The 20,122-nt window shown below is 42.0% G+C and overlaps 1 protein-coding gene across 1 annotated transcript in view; it reads right to left on the bottom strand.

Moving 5' to 3' along the window:
* Positions 1–18,623, bottom strand: part of CTTNBP2 (cortactin binding protein 2) — a 169,358-nt gene extending 150,735 nt beyond the window's left edge. The window contains exons 1-2 of the mRNA XM_055590284.1: positions 18,430–18,623; positions 5,134–5,241 (exon numbers count right to left, since the gene is read on the bottom strand). Coding sequence (XP_055446259.1) covers positions 5,134–5,241; positions 18,430–18,510 — 189 coding nt within the window. The 5' untranslated portion in view covers positions 18,511–18,623. The remainder of the gene's footprint in view (positions 1–5,133; positions 5,242–18,429) is intronic.
* Positions 18,624–20,122: the final 1,499 nt, after the last annotated feature.

Here is a 20,122-nt window from a genome sequence, read left to right as displayed (position 1 = left end):
GGGTTGGGAAGATCCCCTGGAGAAGGGAACGGCAACCCACTCCAGTATTCTTGCCTGGAGAATTCTAAGGACAGAGGAGCCTGGCTAGACACAGTCCATGGGATCGCAAAGAGCTGGACACCACTGAGCAACGAACACACACATGCTAATGACACCGGCTAACACACACACAAGACAATTTTCACTCTTCAAATTTTGTAATTGCAGCATTTTCTTCTCCCTGTGTTTGTCTCCCCTTTGACTAAGATGCTGGTAAAAAATACCAGTAGCGACAGGGAAAATGAAGTGAGGGCTAGAGGATTTCACAAACTAAACACTGAGCATTGAAACAATGATTTATGGACTAAGTTGTAGATTCAAATTTTGAATATTCAACTAAATTTTATTCAAAAGGCTCTGTGTCTATCTTGGTTTTCAGAAAATACAAATGCTTCTCGCTGAGCACCCTTCTTTATTAAAATTCAAAGTATTTTCCTTTAGGCTTGATTTGATACTGAATATACTGCAGCCATGAAATTAAAAGACACTTACTCCTTGGAAGGAAAGTTATGACCAACCTAGATAGCATATTCAAAAGCACAGACATTACTTTGCCAACAAAGGTCCGTCTAGTCAAGGCTATGGTTTTTCCTGTGGTCATGTATGGATGTGAGAGTTGGACTGTGAAGAAGGCTGAGTGCTGAAGAATTGATGCTTTTGAACTGTAGTGCTGGAGAAGACTCTTGAGAGTCCCTTGGACTGCAAGGAGATCCAACCAGTCCATTCTGAAGGAGATCAGCCCTGGGATTTCTTTAGAAGGAATGATGCTAAAGCTGAAACTCCAGTACTCTGGCCACCTCATGCGAAGAGCTGACTCATTGGAAAAGAGTCTGATGCTGGGAGGGATTGGGGGCAGGAGGAGAAGGGGACGACAGAGGATGAGATGGCTGGATGGCATCACTGACTCGATGGACGTGAGTCTCAGTGAACTCCGGGAGTTGGTGACGGACAGGGAGGCCAGGCGTGCTGAGATTCATGGGGTCGCAAAGAGTGCGACACGACTGAGCGACTGATCTGATCTGATACTTATTCAATGATTTATTTCTACTTTATGTGAATGAGAGGGAAATCACTGAGAAACAGAGTATTTCTTATGTGATGAAATTATAACATTTCAGTTAAGCAGCTTTATGGAATTCAGATTTTCCATTAATATTGCTTTTTAAAATATAATTTCCCCAATAAAAATTAATGTGTTGAATATTACATGTTATAAGGCCATAAGCTTATTGAAAAATATTTTTACCTTAAACATATGAAAACAGTAAAAGTATCAAAATATATACTGCAATTTCCTAACATCTTTCTCCCAAAATTGTATTTATGGATTGTCCTAACAAGGCTAAGGCAATTAATTCAATGATTTATGCAACATTTATGGTAACTTGACCATATCTTATAACTTGACCATATCTTGACCGTATCTAACTTGACCATAACTTATCCAGAGCCATCAGGATAACATGATTAAAAAAGTAAAATAAAACAGTTTTGTCTGAAATACCTTTTTAACATTTGTTAAATTCTAAAGAATTTTAATGCCTCACAACAGAATCATTTCTAAATCTTAAAGTTCAGAGTACAAATTAGGCAACTTCTACCTTAAAAAAAAAAAAATCACAATATATTAAATTCAAAAATCTTCACTATTCTCAGAGAAATTACTTTTGACTTTATCTTTAAACAAAATGTATTTCTCCCAACTGAATACTTACTGAGTAGATTTTGACTTTCTATTTAGGAATAAATTTCTTACAAAATGGAAGTTTCACTTTCCCTCTCCTTCCCAGTTTCTTTCTGGGGCATTAGCCAGTCACTAACTTTTACTCCGCTATTAAAAGAAAAGGTAACTACAGGACACATCTGGACCCAAGTAAATATTTCACTAGTTTCACCAGCTCTAACACATGCCCCCAAGGGAACAGCCAATCAGTAAATCACCAGAGTGAGTCTACAACAGGTATGTGAAAACGACATTATTACCTACTCGTAGAAATTCAATCATCTACACAAATCAATCACGATTCCCAATTTTAAAAAGTGACAAAAAAACCTTAAGAATTTCCAAACACACCAAGTTTAAGCATGCCACGCTTTCAACCTGAAGTAAGTCACAATTTCTACGGACTTCCTTTTTGTCTGAGTCTATATATAAGAGAGACTGGTGGTGCTCTACAGGCTAGTACCCGAGGAGGCGTTCTTGAAACAGGTGAAAACAGCGTCCCAGTGAGTGGCACTTGGGAAGCAGGGCTGGGGCCTGCCACATATCCAGGAGCTGTCCCAAGTCCCCCACAACTTTCCCTCTGTTCACTCCTTTCACTAGTACCTTCAGGATGACTCTCTGAGCCCACAGAGGATCTTCTTTCCACACATAAACAAGCTGTTTTAATTCAGCTTTAATGAACACTAAATTATTCATGGTCAACTCCCATGTAAATGTGTGCTTTCGTTTGGAACTTTATCAAGAGTCAGTCACTATTTCAGAGAAATCACTTTACCCATGGCAAATCTGTTCCCTGTGTCCCAGTCAAGGACATGGCAAGCCTGGATCAGGATTCTTTTCCAATGACTGCATTCATGGCAATGTCATGAGAATAGGTGGGAACACCCATCTAATTTATCTTGTCTTCCAATATAGTCATGCAGCAGTTATATATGGAAATGAATAATATTTTATTATAAATTACTTTCCTGTCACCTTATATCACAATTAGGGCAATGTACTGGCTATTTTTAACATAGCCTACTTATATACGCAATTTAGCATACATTTCATTGCAACATAGTAAAAGGGGAATACAAAGTATTTCATGAAAAATGAAAAACTGGGTCTGATAGATATGCAAACCCTGACCTAGAATACCATCTAAGGCTCCTTGCTGCTCCAGCACTCTTTGATTCTATGAAAAACTTACAGTTCGGCAAACCCTGATCATTAACAAGCCTTTACCTCTGCATAAGTTTGAAAGTATTGCAATAAAGTTAAAAAGATCAATACATGTGGTTGCTAAGGTGACACATAAAAACACAAACGCCACTAAACACTCCAACATGGATGTAAGCAGAAGGAAATGCCTCGGTGCTGATGACTTTTACAGGTAAACAGAGAGGGACAGGGGGCTTCCCCATTGGCTCAGTAGTAAAGAACCTGCCTGCAATGCAGGGAACACACATGCAAATCCCTGGGTCAAGAATATCCCATGGAGGAGGAAACAGCAACCCACTCCAGTATGCTTGCCTGGGAAATCCCATGGACAGAGTAGCCTAGTGGGCTACCATCCATGGGGTCGTAGAAGAGTCAGACACAGTTGAGAGACTGAGCACGAGAGAGGGAGAGAGAAGTATCTAAGGGAGAACTGAAGCCTTCACATCCCTTTAGTCTCAAGAAGCTGCACAACTGGTCATACTCTCCTTGGGCTGAAAGTCACAGCCTTGAGTGATGAACTGCCTTAGCTTTTCTCCCACAAAGTTCATTCAAGAAAATACACACTGGCAAACAATGCAAGACTCCTGAGAGTCCCTTGAACTGCAAGGAGATCAACCCAGTCAATCCCAAATGAAATCAACCCTGAATAGTCACTGGAAGGGCTAATGCTGAAGCTCTAATCCTTTGGCCACCTGATGCAAAGAGCTGACTCACTGGAAAAGACCCTGATGCTGGGAAAGATTGAAGGCAGAAGGAGAAGGGGACAACATAGGATGAGATGGCTGCATTGCATCACGGACTCAATGAACATGAGTTTGAGCAAACCCTGGGAGATGGTGAAGGACAGGGAAGCCTGACGTGCTGCAGTCCATGGGGTTGCAAAGAGTCGGATGTGACTTAGCAACTGAACAACAAAACAATGCAAATGTTCCAAATGTGGAACAGGATGGAAACCTCTCACTACCGAACTGTGCACAGGTTTACTTAGCAAATCTTATCATTCAAAATTCAACACCCTCAACTCATCACTGGCATGAAGTGGCTATAACCACAATCCATTTTTTTCTGAGACCATCATTTTTTATCATCAGATTGAAGAATCATTATTATCCCCAGAAAAGCAATTTCCAGGCTGTGAAAATGACTTAAGTCATTACTTCAGGAACTATTGCCCCTTTCCCCGCACAACTGGATTCTCAGCACATGCACCACCTCCATTACGTCTAACCATTCACCTCTCTTACCTCTTTCCCCACTATATTAGCACCCACATGGGGAACATTGCTTATACATTCCACAAAGTTTCACATGTTAAACTCCCTAAGACAAAGTTTAAGGAACTATCTCCTGGTGAAAAAAATACATCCATACTTCCTGTATAATAAATATATCCCTCTTGATTAAATGACCAAGAATCAGGAAACACCTGCTTACATACGAAGTATTAAATATAAAACAGAAAAAAAAAAAAAAAAACCCTCAAGTTTGGCTTATAAACCTAATCTTGGGAGTAACCAATTAGAAAATTCTACATCAAGAAAGTTTAAAAACTTTTTTTTAAGAAAACAAAACTTTGTTGAGGTATTCTAACATACTGGAAGATAATTCTTTGCAAATTATGAAAAATTAAAAATTACTATAAGATCAGATGAAAAAAGTAATAAAACAATTTAAAGATACATATGTATATATAAAGATTTAGTTTTTAACTCAAGAGTTTCTGAAAATAAGAAATCATTTATAGCTTATATAGGAAGAAAAAACCCTCTACTACCAGCAATTTCTTTTATAAATGATTCGCTTAATTTTTCCTCACTGGCCTCACATACATGTAGGATACCAAGCTACCAATTTCCTGAGAACTTATGTCTTTAGTCAAAGAAATATGGGAAATATAAAACAATTTCAGAAGCCACAGAGTTTTAATTCTCAAGTTCCTCAAATCAGACAGTTTAGAATCATTCTCTCTTTCAATGTCCATCCAACCTGAGGGTTTGTTAGGGCTTATCAAGGTTATGGGTTGGTATTTGGAAGCAGGGGCACATTTTAACCTGATGTAACATTTTAAAGCTACATGACTCAAAAATTAAGAAGCAGCAGCTTTGCCATTGGCCATCTGAGAAAAGAAAGTGACACAGAAATGGGACTCAGCCCTAGAAGGTTCTTACCCGCAGGGCCTCGATGACGAGGTCTCTGGCCTCCAGCTCCCCTTCCATCACGCTGAGGAGCATTCGAAGCTCTGATTTACTGAGGGTATCCACATCAAACTCTTTTTTCTGTAACACAAATTTTTAAAAATGAAAAAGATTCATAAAGGTATGCAATGGATCACATTTATCCCAATGGCTCAACAAACCCAGGGGACACTGGGGACCCATTCAGCAGCAATGTAGGTTCTGACCTTCTACAAGAAGGGGTTTCCCTGGCAGCTCAGACAGTAAAGAATTTGCCTGCAATGTAGGAAGAGCTGGATTTAAGCCCTGAGTCAGGAAGATCCCCTGGAAAAAGGAATGGCTACCCACTCCAATATTCTTGCCTGGAGAATTCCATGGACAGAGGAGCCTGGTAGGCTATGATTGAGTGACTAACACTTTCACTTTTTATGAGGAGAGGTAAAAACCACACAGACAATATTCCACGTCTCTCCACTAATGAGATCTATTTTCCCAGCCTGACTGCCCACCTGGCTTCAGGATCTCTTCAAATTATACCACACAAATTTAAAGTCTCTGGAGTCTATATCAAAACAGGCCCAGTCTGTGTTGGGGAGAAGTTACGAGGATAGCAAAGAAAGCATGACTGTATTCCTAGAAGGGCCCCAACATAAAGGCTCCTGGGAGGTTATTATAAATTCCAGAACATCCAATAATAACAGGTCATGTTTATAGAACACTCTGCTGCAGAGGCCACCAGCTAGCAGCCTACAGCCAAATCTGGCCCACAGATGTGTGTTACTTGGGCCACAAAGCCTTTTGTTTTCTCCAGTCAGCACTAAGAAAATCTCAAGATGTCACCAAAAAATCCAGATCACTGGCTTCTCCAAACTCAGATGACCGGGTAACCCCAGATTCACATTCCCACAGGGGAAAAAGTCAGAGAGTCAAGTAGCAGCTGCCCCTTTAGAAGGAACATGCTCTTTGCTACCCCCACAACCACACATGTTCTCTCTTTCTCTCTCTCTCTCTCTCTCACACACACACATACACACACACTCCTGCATGCAGGCAATATGACTTTAAGAGGCCAGGCCTGCCACCTCATGGAGTCACCTGGGCTGCTGGTTAGGTGTTTCTGAAGGCCCCGCTATATGCTTTCTTCCACAATGCTTTTGACTTCCTGCATTCCGTAAGGCCAGCCTGATAGGGAGCTGAGGCTGAGACCAGTTATCCCAGGAGGCGACAGCACCATGGCCCTGAGGGGTCACTATCCTTACTCACTGCCCATGCAGCCCCGTGCCCTTCTCTACCGTTCCTCCTTGATGACTGCATCCCACTGACACACCACGGCTTCCCATTCTTTTGTTGCCAACTCTGCCCTCTTTCCTCACAACAGTATTTACAAGCAGGTCTCCTGACAGCCATCTCACAGATGAAGCTGAGAGAGGGCGGGTTAGCATGCTGACTGCTGGGCCTGGGTGAGTCCACAGCCCCAGCGCCCTCCAAACATGCAGCCCACTGCTCCTTCCCGTCACGACTCATCTAACAAACCCAGTCACCATCCAAAGAACTCCTGAAGAAACAGATCTAACCTGTTAGATCTCTATCATCCCCTCTATTTTTCAAATTAGAAAACCGCAACTCAGGAGTCAGATAACGTACCCAGATCAGAAAACCAGGAAATGGCAAAACTGCAACCAAGAACTATGACTTGTCTGCATCCTTTGCCAGCATGGTGCCAACATTCTAGAGACGAAAACAGTGCTATTCTATCAATAAGCCAATGAGACTAGTTTAGCAACTGTGTATCTGACACCATGCTATCACTGTGATGACAAACAAGTAAACGCAGCAAAGCCCATAAATGACTCCAGGGACTTCCAAACAGGTAGGACCAGGTGAACTGGTCACTTCTCAGTTGCAAAAGAACCTTCTGGAAGGACACAATGGTATGAAGGGGAACAGAGACCAGAGCTAACTGGTTCTCTGAATAAGATTTTTAAAGGATCGTACCCTTAAAATTATCTCTTTTTGCACATTCATTCAACAAAGCAGTTATTTGGAAAGGTAGGGGCTAAGGTGGGAAAAAGAGAAAAGAAAACCTGTAATAAGCCTACAGGATGGGTAGTTCTGGGTGACCTCTGCTTGGAAGATTAACTTAGAGATGTTCATTGTGAAAAATAAAATCCAATATATTAGAACTCAAATTCTGCTCCCATTACTTAGTGGCATCACTTAAGCTTTATAACCCAGTTATTCTCAAAATTCAAGCAAAAGAATCACCTGGAGACTTTGTTAACACAGGCCGCTGGGCTTCATCCTTGACGTGTGATTCAGAAAATCTGAGATGGGGCTGTGAATTTGCCTTTCTATGTGCTCCTACTACTGTTCGTGGTTTTGGTCCATGGACTACATTTGGAGAAGCATTCTGTAACTTATCTGAGTCTGTTTTCTCATCGGTGTAACAGAAATCCCAACATCTATCCCACAAAGTTCTTGTGAAGATTAAACAGCAACGTATCAATGACATGCACGCCCACATTCACAGCAGCACTATTCACAATAGCTAAGACATGGAAGCAACCTAAATGTCCATCGACAGGTGAACGGATAAAGAAGACGTGGTGCACATGTATACAATGGAATACTACTCAGCCATAGAACAGAATGAAATAATACCATCTGCAGCAACATGGATGCAACCAGATTATTATACTAAGTGAAGTCAGTCATACTAAGAGAAAGACAAACACCATATGAGATGACTTATACGTGGAATCTGAAATATGACACAAATGAACCTACCTACAAAACAGAAACAGATTCACAGGCTTACAAAACAGACTTTGAGGTTGCCAAGAGAGAATGGGTTTGGGGAAAGGTGGAGTGGGAGTTTGGGATTAGCAGATGTAAACTATTACATATAGAACAGATAAACAACAAGGTCCTACTGTATAGCAGAGACAACTATATTCAATATCCTATGAAAAAGTACAATAGAAAAGAATATAAAAAAGACTGTATACATATGTATACAATATGCCTACATATTGTGCATATATATATATATACACACACACACATATAGGCTTCCTGGGTGACTCAGATGGTAAAGAATTTGCCTGCAATGCAGAAGACCTGGGTTTAATCCCTGGGTCAGGCAGGAAGATCCCCTGGAGGAGGGAATGGCAACCTGGAGAATCCCCATGGACAGAGGAGCCTGGCAAGCTACAGTCCATGGGGTTGCAAGGAGTTGAACATGACTGAGTGGCTAACACACATGTTTGTGTGTATGTGTGTATATACATGTATAACAGAATCGCTTTGCTGTACAGTAGAAATTAACTAAACTTCAATTTAAAAAAAGAATGCATCAATGAAGTAAAGGCAGGTGATTGTTATTATTATTAAAGTTGAGAGCTCCCAGATGTTTTAAAAGGGAGGCGTGGGATATTGGCTATGAGCCTATTTCTTTGAAAATCTACCAGCCCAAGTCCAATAAACTTAGTTTATTGACTATGATGAGAGACAGGCTTGTTTATCCTGGTTTTTCCCACTGAGATGGGAAAGTAAGCTGCAATTCTTTTGTGCTTTAGATGGTAATGTTTTATTAATGCTGCCAGTGGTTCTACAGATTTTAATTAATTGTATATTTTATTGTCCTTGTTTCCCCGAAGCTTCATAAGCAAAGCACTCCACTTTAAAAACTAATAAATTATGAAAGACTTTGCCACGATTTGATTCACATTAGAGTCAGAAGAGCTTGCCCTGGTTCCATCATCATCAACACTGCAACATGTGACCTGCAACCAACACGTCTATTCTTTTTAATGTATAACCATCGATAAAAAGGAAAAGTCATTAAAGAAACAATGTTACAAGGATTCTTGCTAAACAATAAACTGTTACAGAGAATGTTAAAAAAAATCTGTCTTAATTTATTAAGTGATGCATTGTTTTAAGCATAGTGCATCTATCTGCTTGCTTCTCTGTCCTCTACCTCTCACCCTTGCTTCCAAACTGAAGGCACTTCTAATTTGTGACCTTCAACAATAAAGATATTATAAGCGTATTTCCAAATGGTCATTCTCCAATACTTGATGTTTTCACCTCCTAAACTAGCAAAATAAGAGTAAAAGAAAGTATATGAAATTATGTTATAGGTCTTAGGTATTTCACAAATAGATTCAAAGCATTTTGGTATTTTTAGAAAAATAAAGCCCAGAACCAAAAAAATCTCATTAAAAACTCTATTACTATCTCATACAAAGTGTCATTTATCTGCTCTGACACATTTATAGTACAAAAGTACCTAGATACAGAAAAAGCAATTATTAAAGTCTCTTGGTTTAAGAGTAAAATGATCATTTTAAATTGTACTTTAAACTGCTTTGAGGTGTGACTGACATAAAAAATGCTGTACATATTTTATATATACAATTTGATGAGTTTGAAGGTAAGTAAACACTCATGAAACCTTCACCAGAATCTATGCCATAAACAAATCTATCACCTACAAAAGTTTCCTCTCATCCTCTTTACTTTTTTTGTGATAAATCATGTAATATTTGAAAAGACTAACTTGAAAACCTAATTTTCAAAAGAAGATACAAGACAGGATAGATCTAAATGCCACACTCACATAAAAAATAATCAGGATCTACATAAAGGTCCCTAAGCAAATATGATACCCATGCCCTTGCCACCCAAAAACCAGAGCAGACATGTTCAGAGACTAAACTTTATTACCACTGCAATAGTGAAGTGAAGTTGGTCAGTCGTGTCTGACTCTTTGCGACCCTGTGGGCTGTAGCCTACCAGGCTCCTCTGTCCATGGGATTTTCCAGGCAATAGTACTGGAGTGGATTGCCATTTCCTTCTCCAGGGGATCTTCCCAACCCAGGGACTGAACCCGGGTCTCCCGCATTGTAGACAGACGCTTTACCGTCTGAGCCACCAGGGAAGTCTGCAATAGCTTTTCCTAATTAACAGGGAAAAATTCAAATCTCATTTTTTTTTTAATGACGGCAAGGCACTCAGACAGAAAAGGAAGAAAAAAATCTGGTAGATTTTAACTCCACAGGCCACTCTCCTGCCTACCATGTTTGATGTTTGCCAGAAAAAGGACTCTAGGAAAAGCACTTCCTAACATCTAGTTTAGAAAATCCAGCACAGGCAGCCTAAATAAATCCTGAGTCTGGTCATCAGATAGAAAGATTTCTTTGGGACATATACATGGAAAAGGAGACACAACCTCAAACTCTTACTGTTCAACACAAAAGTCTGCAACACTTTAATTTATCTGGGGCAGGTGTAGGACAGCATTCTCCTAAATATTCTCCTACAAGCTTCCAAAGAAAAAGGGAAAAGGAGAAACATGAAAATAGAAGCCGGCTGAGCTGTCATTTTAAATTGCCAGAACTGAACACTGGCCAATACCCAGCTTCCTCCACTACCACTCTTCCCACACTCTTCCTGAAAGAACAAATCTTAAATACTCTGTTTACACAGGAAATTCATACTTGGTCATTCAGTCGTGTCCTACTCTTTATGACCCATTGGACTGTAACTCGCCAGGCTCCTCTGTCCATGGGGAGTCTCCAGGCAAAAATACTGGAGTGGGTTGCCATTCCCTTCTCCAGGGGATCTTCCCAACCCAGGGATGGGGATGGAATCCACATCCCCTGTGTCTCTTGCATTGCAGGCAGATTCTCAACCCACTGAGCCACAAAAGGGTCAGAAGACCCTTTAGGAATTAATGGGGTCAGCACATTGATAGGTACAAAAAGAGCCTTTAGAAGTTATGATTATGAGCCGCAGTGGCAGAAGTATCCTTCAGATCTTTGCCCATATGCATCCGCTATGGTGATAATCTAGTGACAAGACACAAAGGCAGACATGCACTCTGGCTCTTCTCAGATACCAAGAGCATCTCCATTTCAAATCTAGTGGGTTGTGCCTACATTTGATCAATGAATTTACAAAGGAGGGAGAGGGGGTGTCTGAGAAAGCAGATGGATTGAAAGAACGTTACCTCATCTCTTTGGATCTCAGGTTTCTCAGCAGTAAAATGAGAAAGCTGTACTAAGTGATCTCTGAAATCTCTTCCAGCCCCCAAATGTCCTCATTTCACATACCATCAGAGTAATTGGATTATTAGGCTGTGGAAATTTAGGTCATTCCCTGAAGCCTCTGAGAAATATTTGAAGAAAAATTGATTTTTACCTCTTTGCTTAGAAGGTACAGAAATATGTTTTCCTCCCAGCTTAATAGTGGGCTTCCCTTGTGGCTCAGCTGGTAAACAATCTGCCTGCAATGCTGGAGACCTGGGTTCAATCCCTGAGTTGGGAAGATCCCCTGAAGGAGGGAAAGACTACCCACTCCAGTATTCTGGCCTGGAGAATTCCATGGACTCTATAGTCCATGGGTTCACAAAGAGTCGGGCATGACTGAGTGACCTTCACTTTCACTAATAATTAATAATGCATTTAGAACTTTTTGTGTAAGCAAGATTTATGCTTTGGGAATGAATGTAAAAGGTTGTAAAGAAGAGGAAAGCAATGAAACTCATATTGAGACTTCAAGGAGAAAAATCAAAATTTGAAAACTATCATTAACATGGAAAAATTAAATCCAGGTACAAAGAATATTTACACTCTTTTTAAAATGTGTAGCCAATTATAAGGATTTTCATGATGAAAAGTACATGTGTTCAGGGTCTAAAACTGTATCTCTGCAGTTATGTCTTGCTTTGAGATTATTCCTTCTGGTTTCTTTCTGGTAAGAGTATTCCTGACCAGAGTCGCATACTTCTGATCTTGTTCTTTCTAGTTCTCCTTTCGCCTCTAATTTATCTGAATCCCATTTTCTTCAGGACATAGCTCGAATCTCCCTTCCATAGGTCTTTTCAGACTCAGAAGTCTCTCACTCTCAATTCAGTCTTAAGAGTCTGTTCTGTTAGTTTACTGACAAGTAATCATGCCCTGCTTCCTGTGTGTCTTCACTGGTTTATACTTACTTATCCATATTAACTCTCCATCTTCTCACCTCTACTAGATGTGTCAGGACAGCAAGAGCAATTCCATCTTTGAATGATTTTACCTAACATACATGCCTCTCACTTTTGGTATGAAAATGCCTCTTTTGCTCAGTATAAAAACACAAAGCATGTAAAATGGCAAGTTAACAGATACACCAATCTTACTAAGACACAACATGATGGCCTACTCTAGGGGCAACTAAGTAACTGATAGGTCACTTTCATTCATTTTTCAAAAATCATTTACAGTAACCTAAAGTAGGGCAACTTGGCATGCGCCTTTAAAGCCACATGCTGAGAACTTGGGCTCAGCTCTCCATGGCCATGCACCTCAAGTCAACCATGCCGCCGGGGGTCTGCCATGCAAGACAAGCAACTCCATGTATTAGAAGGAAGTAAAACCAACAAGTAAACAGACTGTCAGGAAGGAAACCTGGTAAAGGATGTAATTAATTTTAAGTAGGAGAAAAGGGGAATGAGAAGCACAAATATGGCTCAGCCAGGGGCGGCAGCATTTCATAATTAAGGCCGGTTACCTCCCTTCCCTTCTCCCTCTTTCACAATTCCTCTAACCTCCACTTTAACTCTGGAAAAGAAGGACCACATCTCAGATAAAACAAACATCTACTTTCATCGTAGCTCTTTTTTTTCCAATATTAACAATACCTCACATGGGACATGGGTCATTTTCACATGTGAGCTGGCACCCAGATCCAGGAACTGTCCTTTAAGACGCTTAGAATGAATGGAAGACGATCACTTCGATTATCTGTAGGTGGCAAATATCAGCACACCGATTTTCAAGTGAAGAGCTAAGACATGGACAACTAAATGAACTGTCTTACAGTTACAAAGCCCTTCTGTAGAAGAACTCAGGCCTTTGGCATCACCTTGTTGCCCTTTCAATGAAATATAAAAATGTCAGACTCAAATCATTTGCAAACAAGTATCCATTCCATGTAGCAATGTTATCTTGGCTCCACTGCACTTACTGTAACGACATTTTACATTCATGTTCAACGTATTTGGTTATTTATTAACAGTTTATTTCAAGAGAACAGTTTTTTCCTCCTGCACTGGCAGGTGGGTTCTTTACCACTACTGTCACCAAGGAAGCCCCAATTTTTTTTCTAAAATCGAGATTTATACATGGATGGGACCACACTGTGCACAGCATTAATAATATGATGCTGTTATTTTTGAGCAAGTTATTTTAACAAAGTAAAATTTTAAAAATCCTCTGCTATCAATGTCATCATCATCATCTCTCTTGTAACTGTTCTCCATTTCTTTACCTAATCGTCAAAGACAAGTTTCCTCTTCCACATAATATAAGTCCTGCAAAGGAGCTCCAACAGAGAATACAACCAAGTGTATTCAAAGAAAAGCCACCTTCTAAAGCAATGCTCAGATGTGCTTAGGTGGTAAAGTATGCAGGGGAAGAAGGGAGAGAAACTGGCACCATCCTTCCTGGGCACATTCAAATTTGACTTCTAGTCCCACACTTGTGGACATCTGCAGACAATTCCAAATGTCCTTCCTGCCCAATCTTTCCTTCTACTCCCTCTTCCTGTTTCCAAGCTTTCCAGCACCTCTCTTGACCCCTTCTCAACCATCCTCCCCCTCCACACACCCTAGTGGGTGATTTGGCCTTGACTCTATTATTAGAAGAATTCAGGATGGGAGGGGTGCAGTTTCATCCCTCCACCACCACATCCCCAGCCTCAATCATTGTTCTGATGAGGGAAAATCTAAAGGGAAAACTAACCATGTTGGAAATTTAATTAAAAAAAATCTGTAAAGCAGCTGAAATATCATTGAGAAAAGCAGCTTAGAAGGGAACAATATAAATGAAAACCAACAACCACAAAAATCAGAAGAAACAAGAAGAGCTCTATAACATCTATAATTACTACAAATCACAGGCCAACAGCTTCATTACAATCTTGTAACACATGAAGTAAAATTTCTAGTTAGCCCATCAACATTAAGGATTATGACCCAGGCTCTTGATGAATGTTCACTTTCTTTATTCAATAAATATTGGTGGAATATCTATCATGTACCACGTAGTCATGTACGGATATGAGAGTTGGACCATAAAGAATGCTGAGTGCTGAAGAATTGATGCTTTCAAACTGTGGTGCTGGAGTAGACTCTTGAGGATCCCCTGGGCAGCAGGGAGATCAAACCAGTTAATCCTGAAGTTAAATCCAAAAAATATGTTACCTAAATTACCTTGAGATTCTCAACCCTGAATATTCATTCATTGGAAGGACTGATGCTGAAATTCTAATACTTTGGCCACCTGATTCTAAGAGCCAACTCATTGGAAAAGACACTGATGCTGGGAAAGATCGAAGGCAGGATGAGAAGGGGATGACAGAGGATGAGATGGTTGGATGGCATCACCGACTCAATGGACATGCATATAAGCAAACTCCGGGAGACAGTGAAGGACAAAGAAGGCTGGTGTGCTTCAGTCCATAGGGTCGCAAACAGACAAAACTGAGTGACTGAACAACAACAACAATCTACAATGTGCCTGGAACTGTACTAAGAAACCTCTGCTTTCACAAACAAAATCCACACTGCTCTTCTTGAGGAAGGAGGCTGCTCTCTCCCAGTGAGAGCCTTGCTGTCCATATGATCAACAGCAGATATCTGCATATGGCTAAGTACTAAGCCTGTGAAACATTTCTCACTTCATAAAGTTATGTGAAGCACAAGAGGATAAGACCAAGTGGGAATCTAGGCACGGATTCAATCATAGAAGAGGACAAATATTTTTCTCTCATCTAAGTTACTCCTGTGAGAAATATAACAATGACGACAACAATAATGAAGTCCAAAAAACAGATGCAGATAGAAATATACAACCTTTTCAAGAAGAAACAAAGCAGCATCCTGATAAAATCACGTATATTCTTACTTGGGGAACATTTTCGTACATTTTTCCCAACTTCTAAGTGGTTTTTCTAAAGCACATAGTTGAGACTGAAACCTCTATGCTCATCTTTGTCCCAAGTCTCCTCTCAAGGAATCCTGGAAACCAGTCATAATTTCACGCTGCTACCTGCAGTCTTCCTGTCCAAGTCCTCCATCCTTCTGTGGAATGCTTCCAGAGCTTTCCACCAGGAATCCTCCCTGTGACTCTTTCCCCAGGTTCTTGCTGCAGTTTTTTTTGTGTGTGTGTGTGCCTCTCATGACCCCATGGTCTTTGATTTGATTCCCTGGTGCCTGTGAGTTTCTACCACTGCAATGTTTCACTTTAGAACAGCAAAGATATTACAATATCTCCACCTCTGTATGTGTTTGGTAATGTGTGTAAAATCCAGAAAATCCATTACCTAAATTACCTTGAGATTCTCAAAACTCTATAGCTGCCACATAACTATAATTTTTAAAGAAAGCTTAGCAAAATTGGCTTTAAAAAGTTCTTTCTATTGGGTTTATATTCAATACTGTCACCTGGGAACACAATTTTCAAGGTGCTAGCTGTTAATTTGTTTAACATCACTATTGTGCATTCTTAACAAAATCATTGTTCAAGTTTTTTTTTTGTCACTATCACCATGACAACAAAATTTTGTATATTAACTGCTCCAGAAAAGCCTAGAAGAACAAGAATGTTGGTCCAGTTCCCAAACATAGCTCTAAAAAGATCTGTGTTTTCCTTTTACTCTTAAATTCTTCGGTGACAATTAAAGGCAGGAAGATTTCTGTCTTCCATGCTGCTCAATCCATTAGGAGTTAGTTTCAAAGTAGAAATAGCAATATAGTCGAAGAGACATCACATTTGGCTAAGACACTGAAAATAATCCAGGTCTCCAGCATGGTTCATAGCAAACACTGTTAATATGATCCTACTGAAAAATGTAGTTGTTACCTTAGCCTTATACTTCGGATGCTTTCAGGATTTAAACAGCTAAGAACAAGGACCACAACTAAATTTAAAACACTCCACTGAAAATCGTATTAAGCTGAAAACTATAAATTAAACTTGTCTCTAAGCAACAATCTAAATAGTCAAAACTTAATGAAAACATTCACTTTCAAAAATAGCCTACCGCTTTGGGTCTCTGTTGGCTCATTACTGCCAAATATACATGTAAAATGCATAATATATAAACTTACTTGAAATAAATTTCAAAAATTCAAAAAAGAATTATCCACTAAAATAATTAAGTCCTCAGTTGCCATAAACCTAAAATGCATAATCATGCCTTTAAATTTTAATCATTAGACTAGAGGCAATTATAATGACAAATATTCTTTAATCTAGCTTTTCTTTAATTAAAAAATCAGTCTATAGATCAAGAGGCAGCTATACGCAGATTGTACGTTACTTCAAAGATAAATGTCCAGTTTACCACATATGAAGCCATCATTAAAATTTCACTAAATACCAAACATTTTTAAAATATTAGATTAAGAATTCTTATTGCATCTCCTCAGAACCCTATAGGAGTCTATGGAAATAAAAAAGGAGTTTCACTTTCACAGGTTTTTCATGGCTATTCTAATCCACCAGGATGAAATGATCAAACCTCTACCTCTAAGCAGTTAAAATATCAGACTCCTAAAAATTTAAACAGCAGAAAGGGAACACTGACCTTCCTAACACAAAAATCTGCTTGTGTCTAAAGCTCTGTTTGTAATCTTACCAAATAAAATGATTTGGTAGCTACTATTTGGTAGTAGGAAGCTACAGACCATAACTCAGCTGTTTTTGTTTAATTATTTGATGATTAAAATACTGTGTATAGAAAGAAACCCATTTTAAGTCAATTAAGCAAACAAATTCAACCTTTCTGGGAAACAAGAAACACACCTCTTTCTTTTCCCTCCCTCCCCTCCCCTTACCATCTCTTGGGGATGAAGGTACCCAATCATTTCAACTTCTCAGAGAGGTCTGTCTTAATAGCTAGCTTCTTTATAGTTAGTACCTTACACAGGGGAACTGATTTCCTGCATCACAAGTAGATAGGTTTCATATGAAATCCTAAGACATTTTCTACGTAAAGAATGAGCCATCAATTTCCCTAAAAGTTTCAAATCAAAACTTGCCAGTTTCACAAGTGGAAAACAGCAGCCCTCCGCCTCAGTGTTTCCTTCTCTGATTCTCTTTTCCTTCCCAGGCTCAGCTCTTCACATGGCCAAGTAGCTTTCCTTCACATCTCTCCTTCACCTCTCCAGAAAGCCATATCCCCAAACAGAGGGGTAGGAAGTTAAAGCAGCCCTGGATGTTCACACCTGGCCATGCCCTCTGCTACTCCTTCACCGACACTGGTCAGGTCACAGGTGGGAAAAACGCCAGGGCGTCCACGCTTGGCTCATGGGATCCCGCCAAGGTTGGAAGGCGCTCCCAGAGCTGCTTTTCTTTGCAGATCCTTGCAGCTCCTCCCGAGCTGTTTCCCAAACCCCCAAAACATTTTCACGCAGATATTGTGCGACTGGCCTTCCCCCAAGGTAGGGGCTGGAAACTAACCGTTGAGCCTCTGTGCACTGGGTATTCTGGGGGTGAAAGGAGGGACCAGCAATAGATGGAAGCTCATTTGGCTTCTAGATCCCAGCGAAGAACAATGTGTTGATACCAGGTGCTGCGCCTCAAACCCGCCGGGGTCTTGGGAAGAACGAGGACATCTCGCCCGCCTCAACCCCAACCATCACCAAGTGATGGGGCAGCAGGCAGCTAGGACCCAAGCGCCCGCGCTCAGCGGCAGCAGCGCCCACAGCTGGGCATGGGGCCGCTCCCAAGGGGCCTCAGGCACGGAAATACACAACACACACACACACACAACACACATACACACAATGGGCATCCCGACACCGGATCGGCGCCGACCCACCTCCCCCACGCAGCTTTCCGAGTCCGTAGAGGGGTGCCAGGCACCCCCGAGACACGCGTCCACAACCACGCGAGCAGCCAGAGGCGAACAATAGGGGGTCAAGTTCGCTAGGAAACACACCCCTGCCCGCGCCCCTGGGCAAACCCGACCGCGGCAGAGGGGGTGCGTGCAGGGGCCGCACAGGACGCACGCATGGAGCCAGGAGAACCGGGCGGACCGGGGTTGCTACCCGCGAGGCGCGCAGAGGACAAACGCGATCCCCAGACCAGGCGACCGCCTCGCCCCGGCCTCAGGGGATGAGGCGACCCCGTGGAAGGGGCACTCCGAGGAGAGGGCACCGGGAAGCGCCCGGGCGTGCAGAGCACCCCGGGGGGCGCCCAGCCCGGTATCGCATGCCCACCCTGGGACCTCGATTACCGCCGCCTCCGCCGGGGCCCCGGCCGCGTCCTCCGCGGCGCGGGAGAAGTCGGGCTCGCAGCTCGCGCCGTCCGTCGCCATCTTCCTGGTCTAGCGGATCCGAAGGCGAGCTCGGAGCGGCGGCTCCAGGTTCAGCCCTCCCGGCGCGGGCGGCGCTTAACCCGCGGCGGTCCGGGGACGCGGGCGCTCGCAGCCGGGCCGCAGCCGCCGCCGCCGCCGCCGCGCTCCCTCCGCCCCTAGCCGCCGCCCCCGCCGCCTTAACCCGCTGCGCGCCGGCGCGCCGCCCGGTCCCCGCCCCGCCGTGCGCCCAGCGCCGGGCCGGCAGCCATCCGCCCGCTCGTCGAGGTACGAGAACTGGGCACATGCCCAGGCCGGCTTAAGGCCCCGAGCGCAAATAGGAGAATTAAAGCCGCAGGGCGAGGTGAAGGAAAAGAAAGAGCCCAGGAGCTGATTCTCCTGACACGGCCCCACGAAAGTGGCGGTGCAAAGACACACGGATTAAATGTCCGGCCTCCCGAATCCGAATTCTCTATTACAGCAAGTAAGGTCCTTCTCTTCAGTTCCCCCAAGCCCACGTCTAGAAATCACATAAGGCACCCTTTTCATTTTTTCTTAAAAAAAATTTTTTTTCCCCCAACACTGCCGCCAAGGACGTTTTTACCCGTTTGGTTTATATGCTTGCCTTTGTTTAATTCTCATTCTCCAAAACCATCAAATTCCCCATCAGAATGTCTGCTACTACCGTTTATTGCGTTACCGGGCCCCTCAACTGTACCTATCTACACAATCTCTTTCCAAAAAGGTGAAAGCAGGCTAACCAAGAAATGTTGCGTCATTGCTTGTAAAAGACAGCTCTCTACTCTTAAGAGAATTTAAAAGAATTATCCCCATGTAGTGGGGACACGTAGGGCTTCCCAAGTGGCTCAGTGGTAAAGAATCTGCCTGCCAATGGAGCCACAGGAGAGGCGGGTTGGATCCCTGCATTGGGAGGATCCCCTGGAGAAGGAAATGGCCACCTGCTCCAGTATTCTTGCCTGGAAAATCCGATTGACCCAGGAGCCTGGCAGGTTACAGTCTGTGAGACCACAAAAGAGTCAGACACGACTTAGAGACTGACAACAACGGAGTGAGGACACCCACACCGGACAAGAACGAGACAAAGCAAAAGCTTGCCTAAAAAGTGATTTTAGGGAATTATAAAGTCTCAGAAGGTATTTCATGTGTGAGTTAGGCCCAAACTCTTCATTTTCCCTCCCCACATCGGTTTCGATTGCTACCCTTTCCTGCCAATTCCTCGGATGTGAAAATCTATCACCTTATCAAGACCATATGGTGTAGGCTTTCCCAAATCTCCAGATTCCAAAAATGTGTTGAAAGCATAAAATCAAATGGAGGCATTCAAGCTACGTTTCAAAGAAGGAAAAGCAAATCTCAACCAAATCCTGGACTCGAAATTCTGGAAGATGAATATCTAGTTTGAGGGTTACAGATCAGAGTTCATTTTTTTTTAAATGGCGGCCTCCTAAATGAAAGCACTTTAATTGCTTCACTTTCCAAATTGGATCTAAATATAAGGCAAAACAGGGCAGAGAAAATCTTTTCTGCAAAGGTCCTTAAAGGGGATAATCGATAAATTGTAAAAAAGTTCCCTTCCAGAAGAGTGCTACATCCAGAAAGAACTTTCACCTGGAAT

The sequence above is a fragment of the Bubalus kerabau genome, chromosome 8 (genome assembly GCF_029407905.1).
Source record: "Bubalus kerabau isolate K-KA32 ecotype Philippines breed swamp buffalo chromosome 8, PCC_UOA_SB_1v2, whole genome shotgun sequence".
NCBI lineage: Eukaryota > Metazoa > Chordata > Mammalia > Artiodactyla > Bovidae > Bubalus > Bubalus kerabau.
The sequence above is the reverse complement of the archived record's forward strand: the minus strand, read 5'-3'. Positions and strand labels throughout refer to the sequence as shown.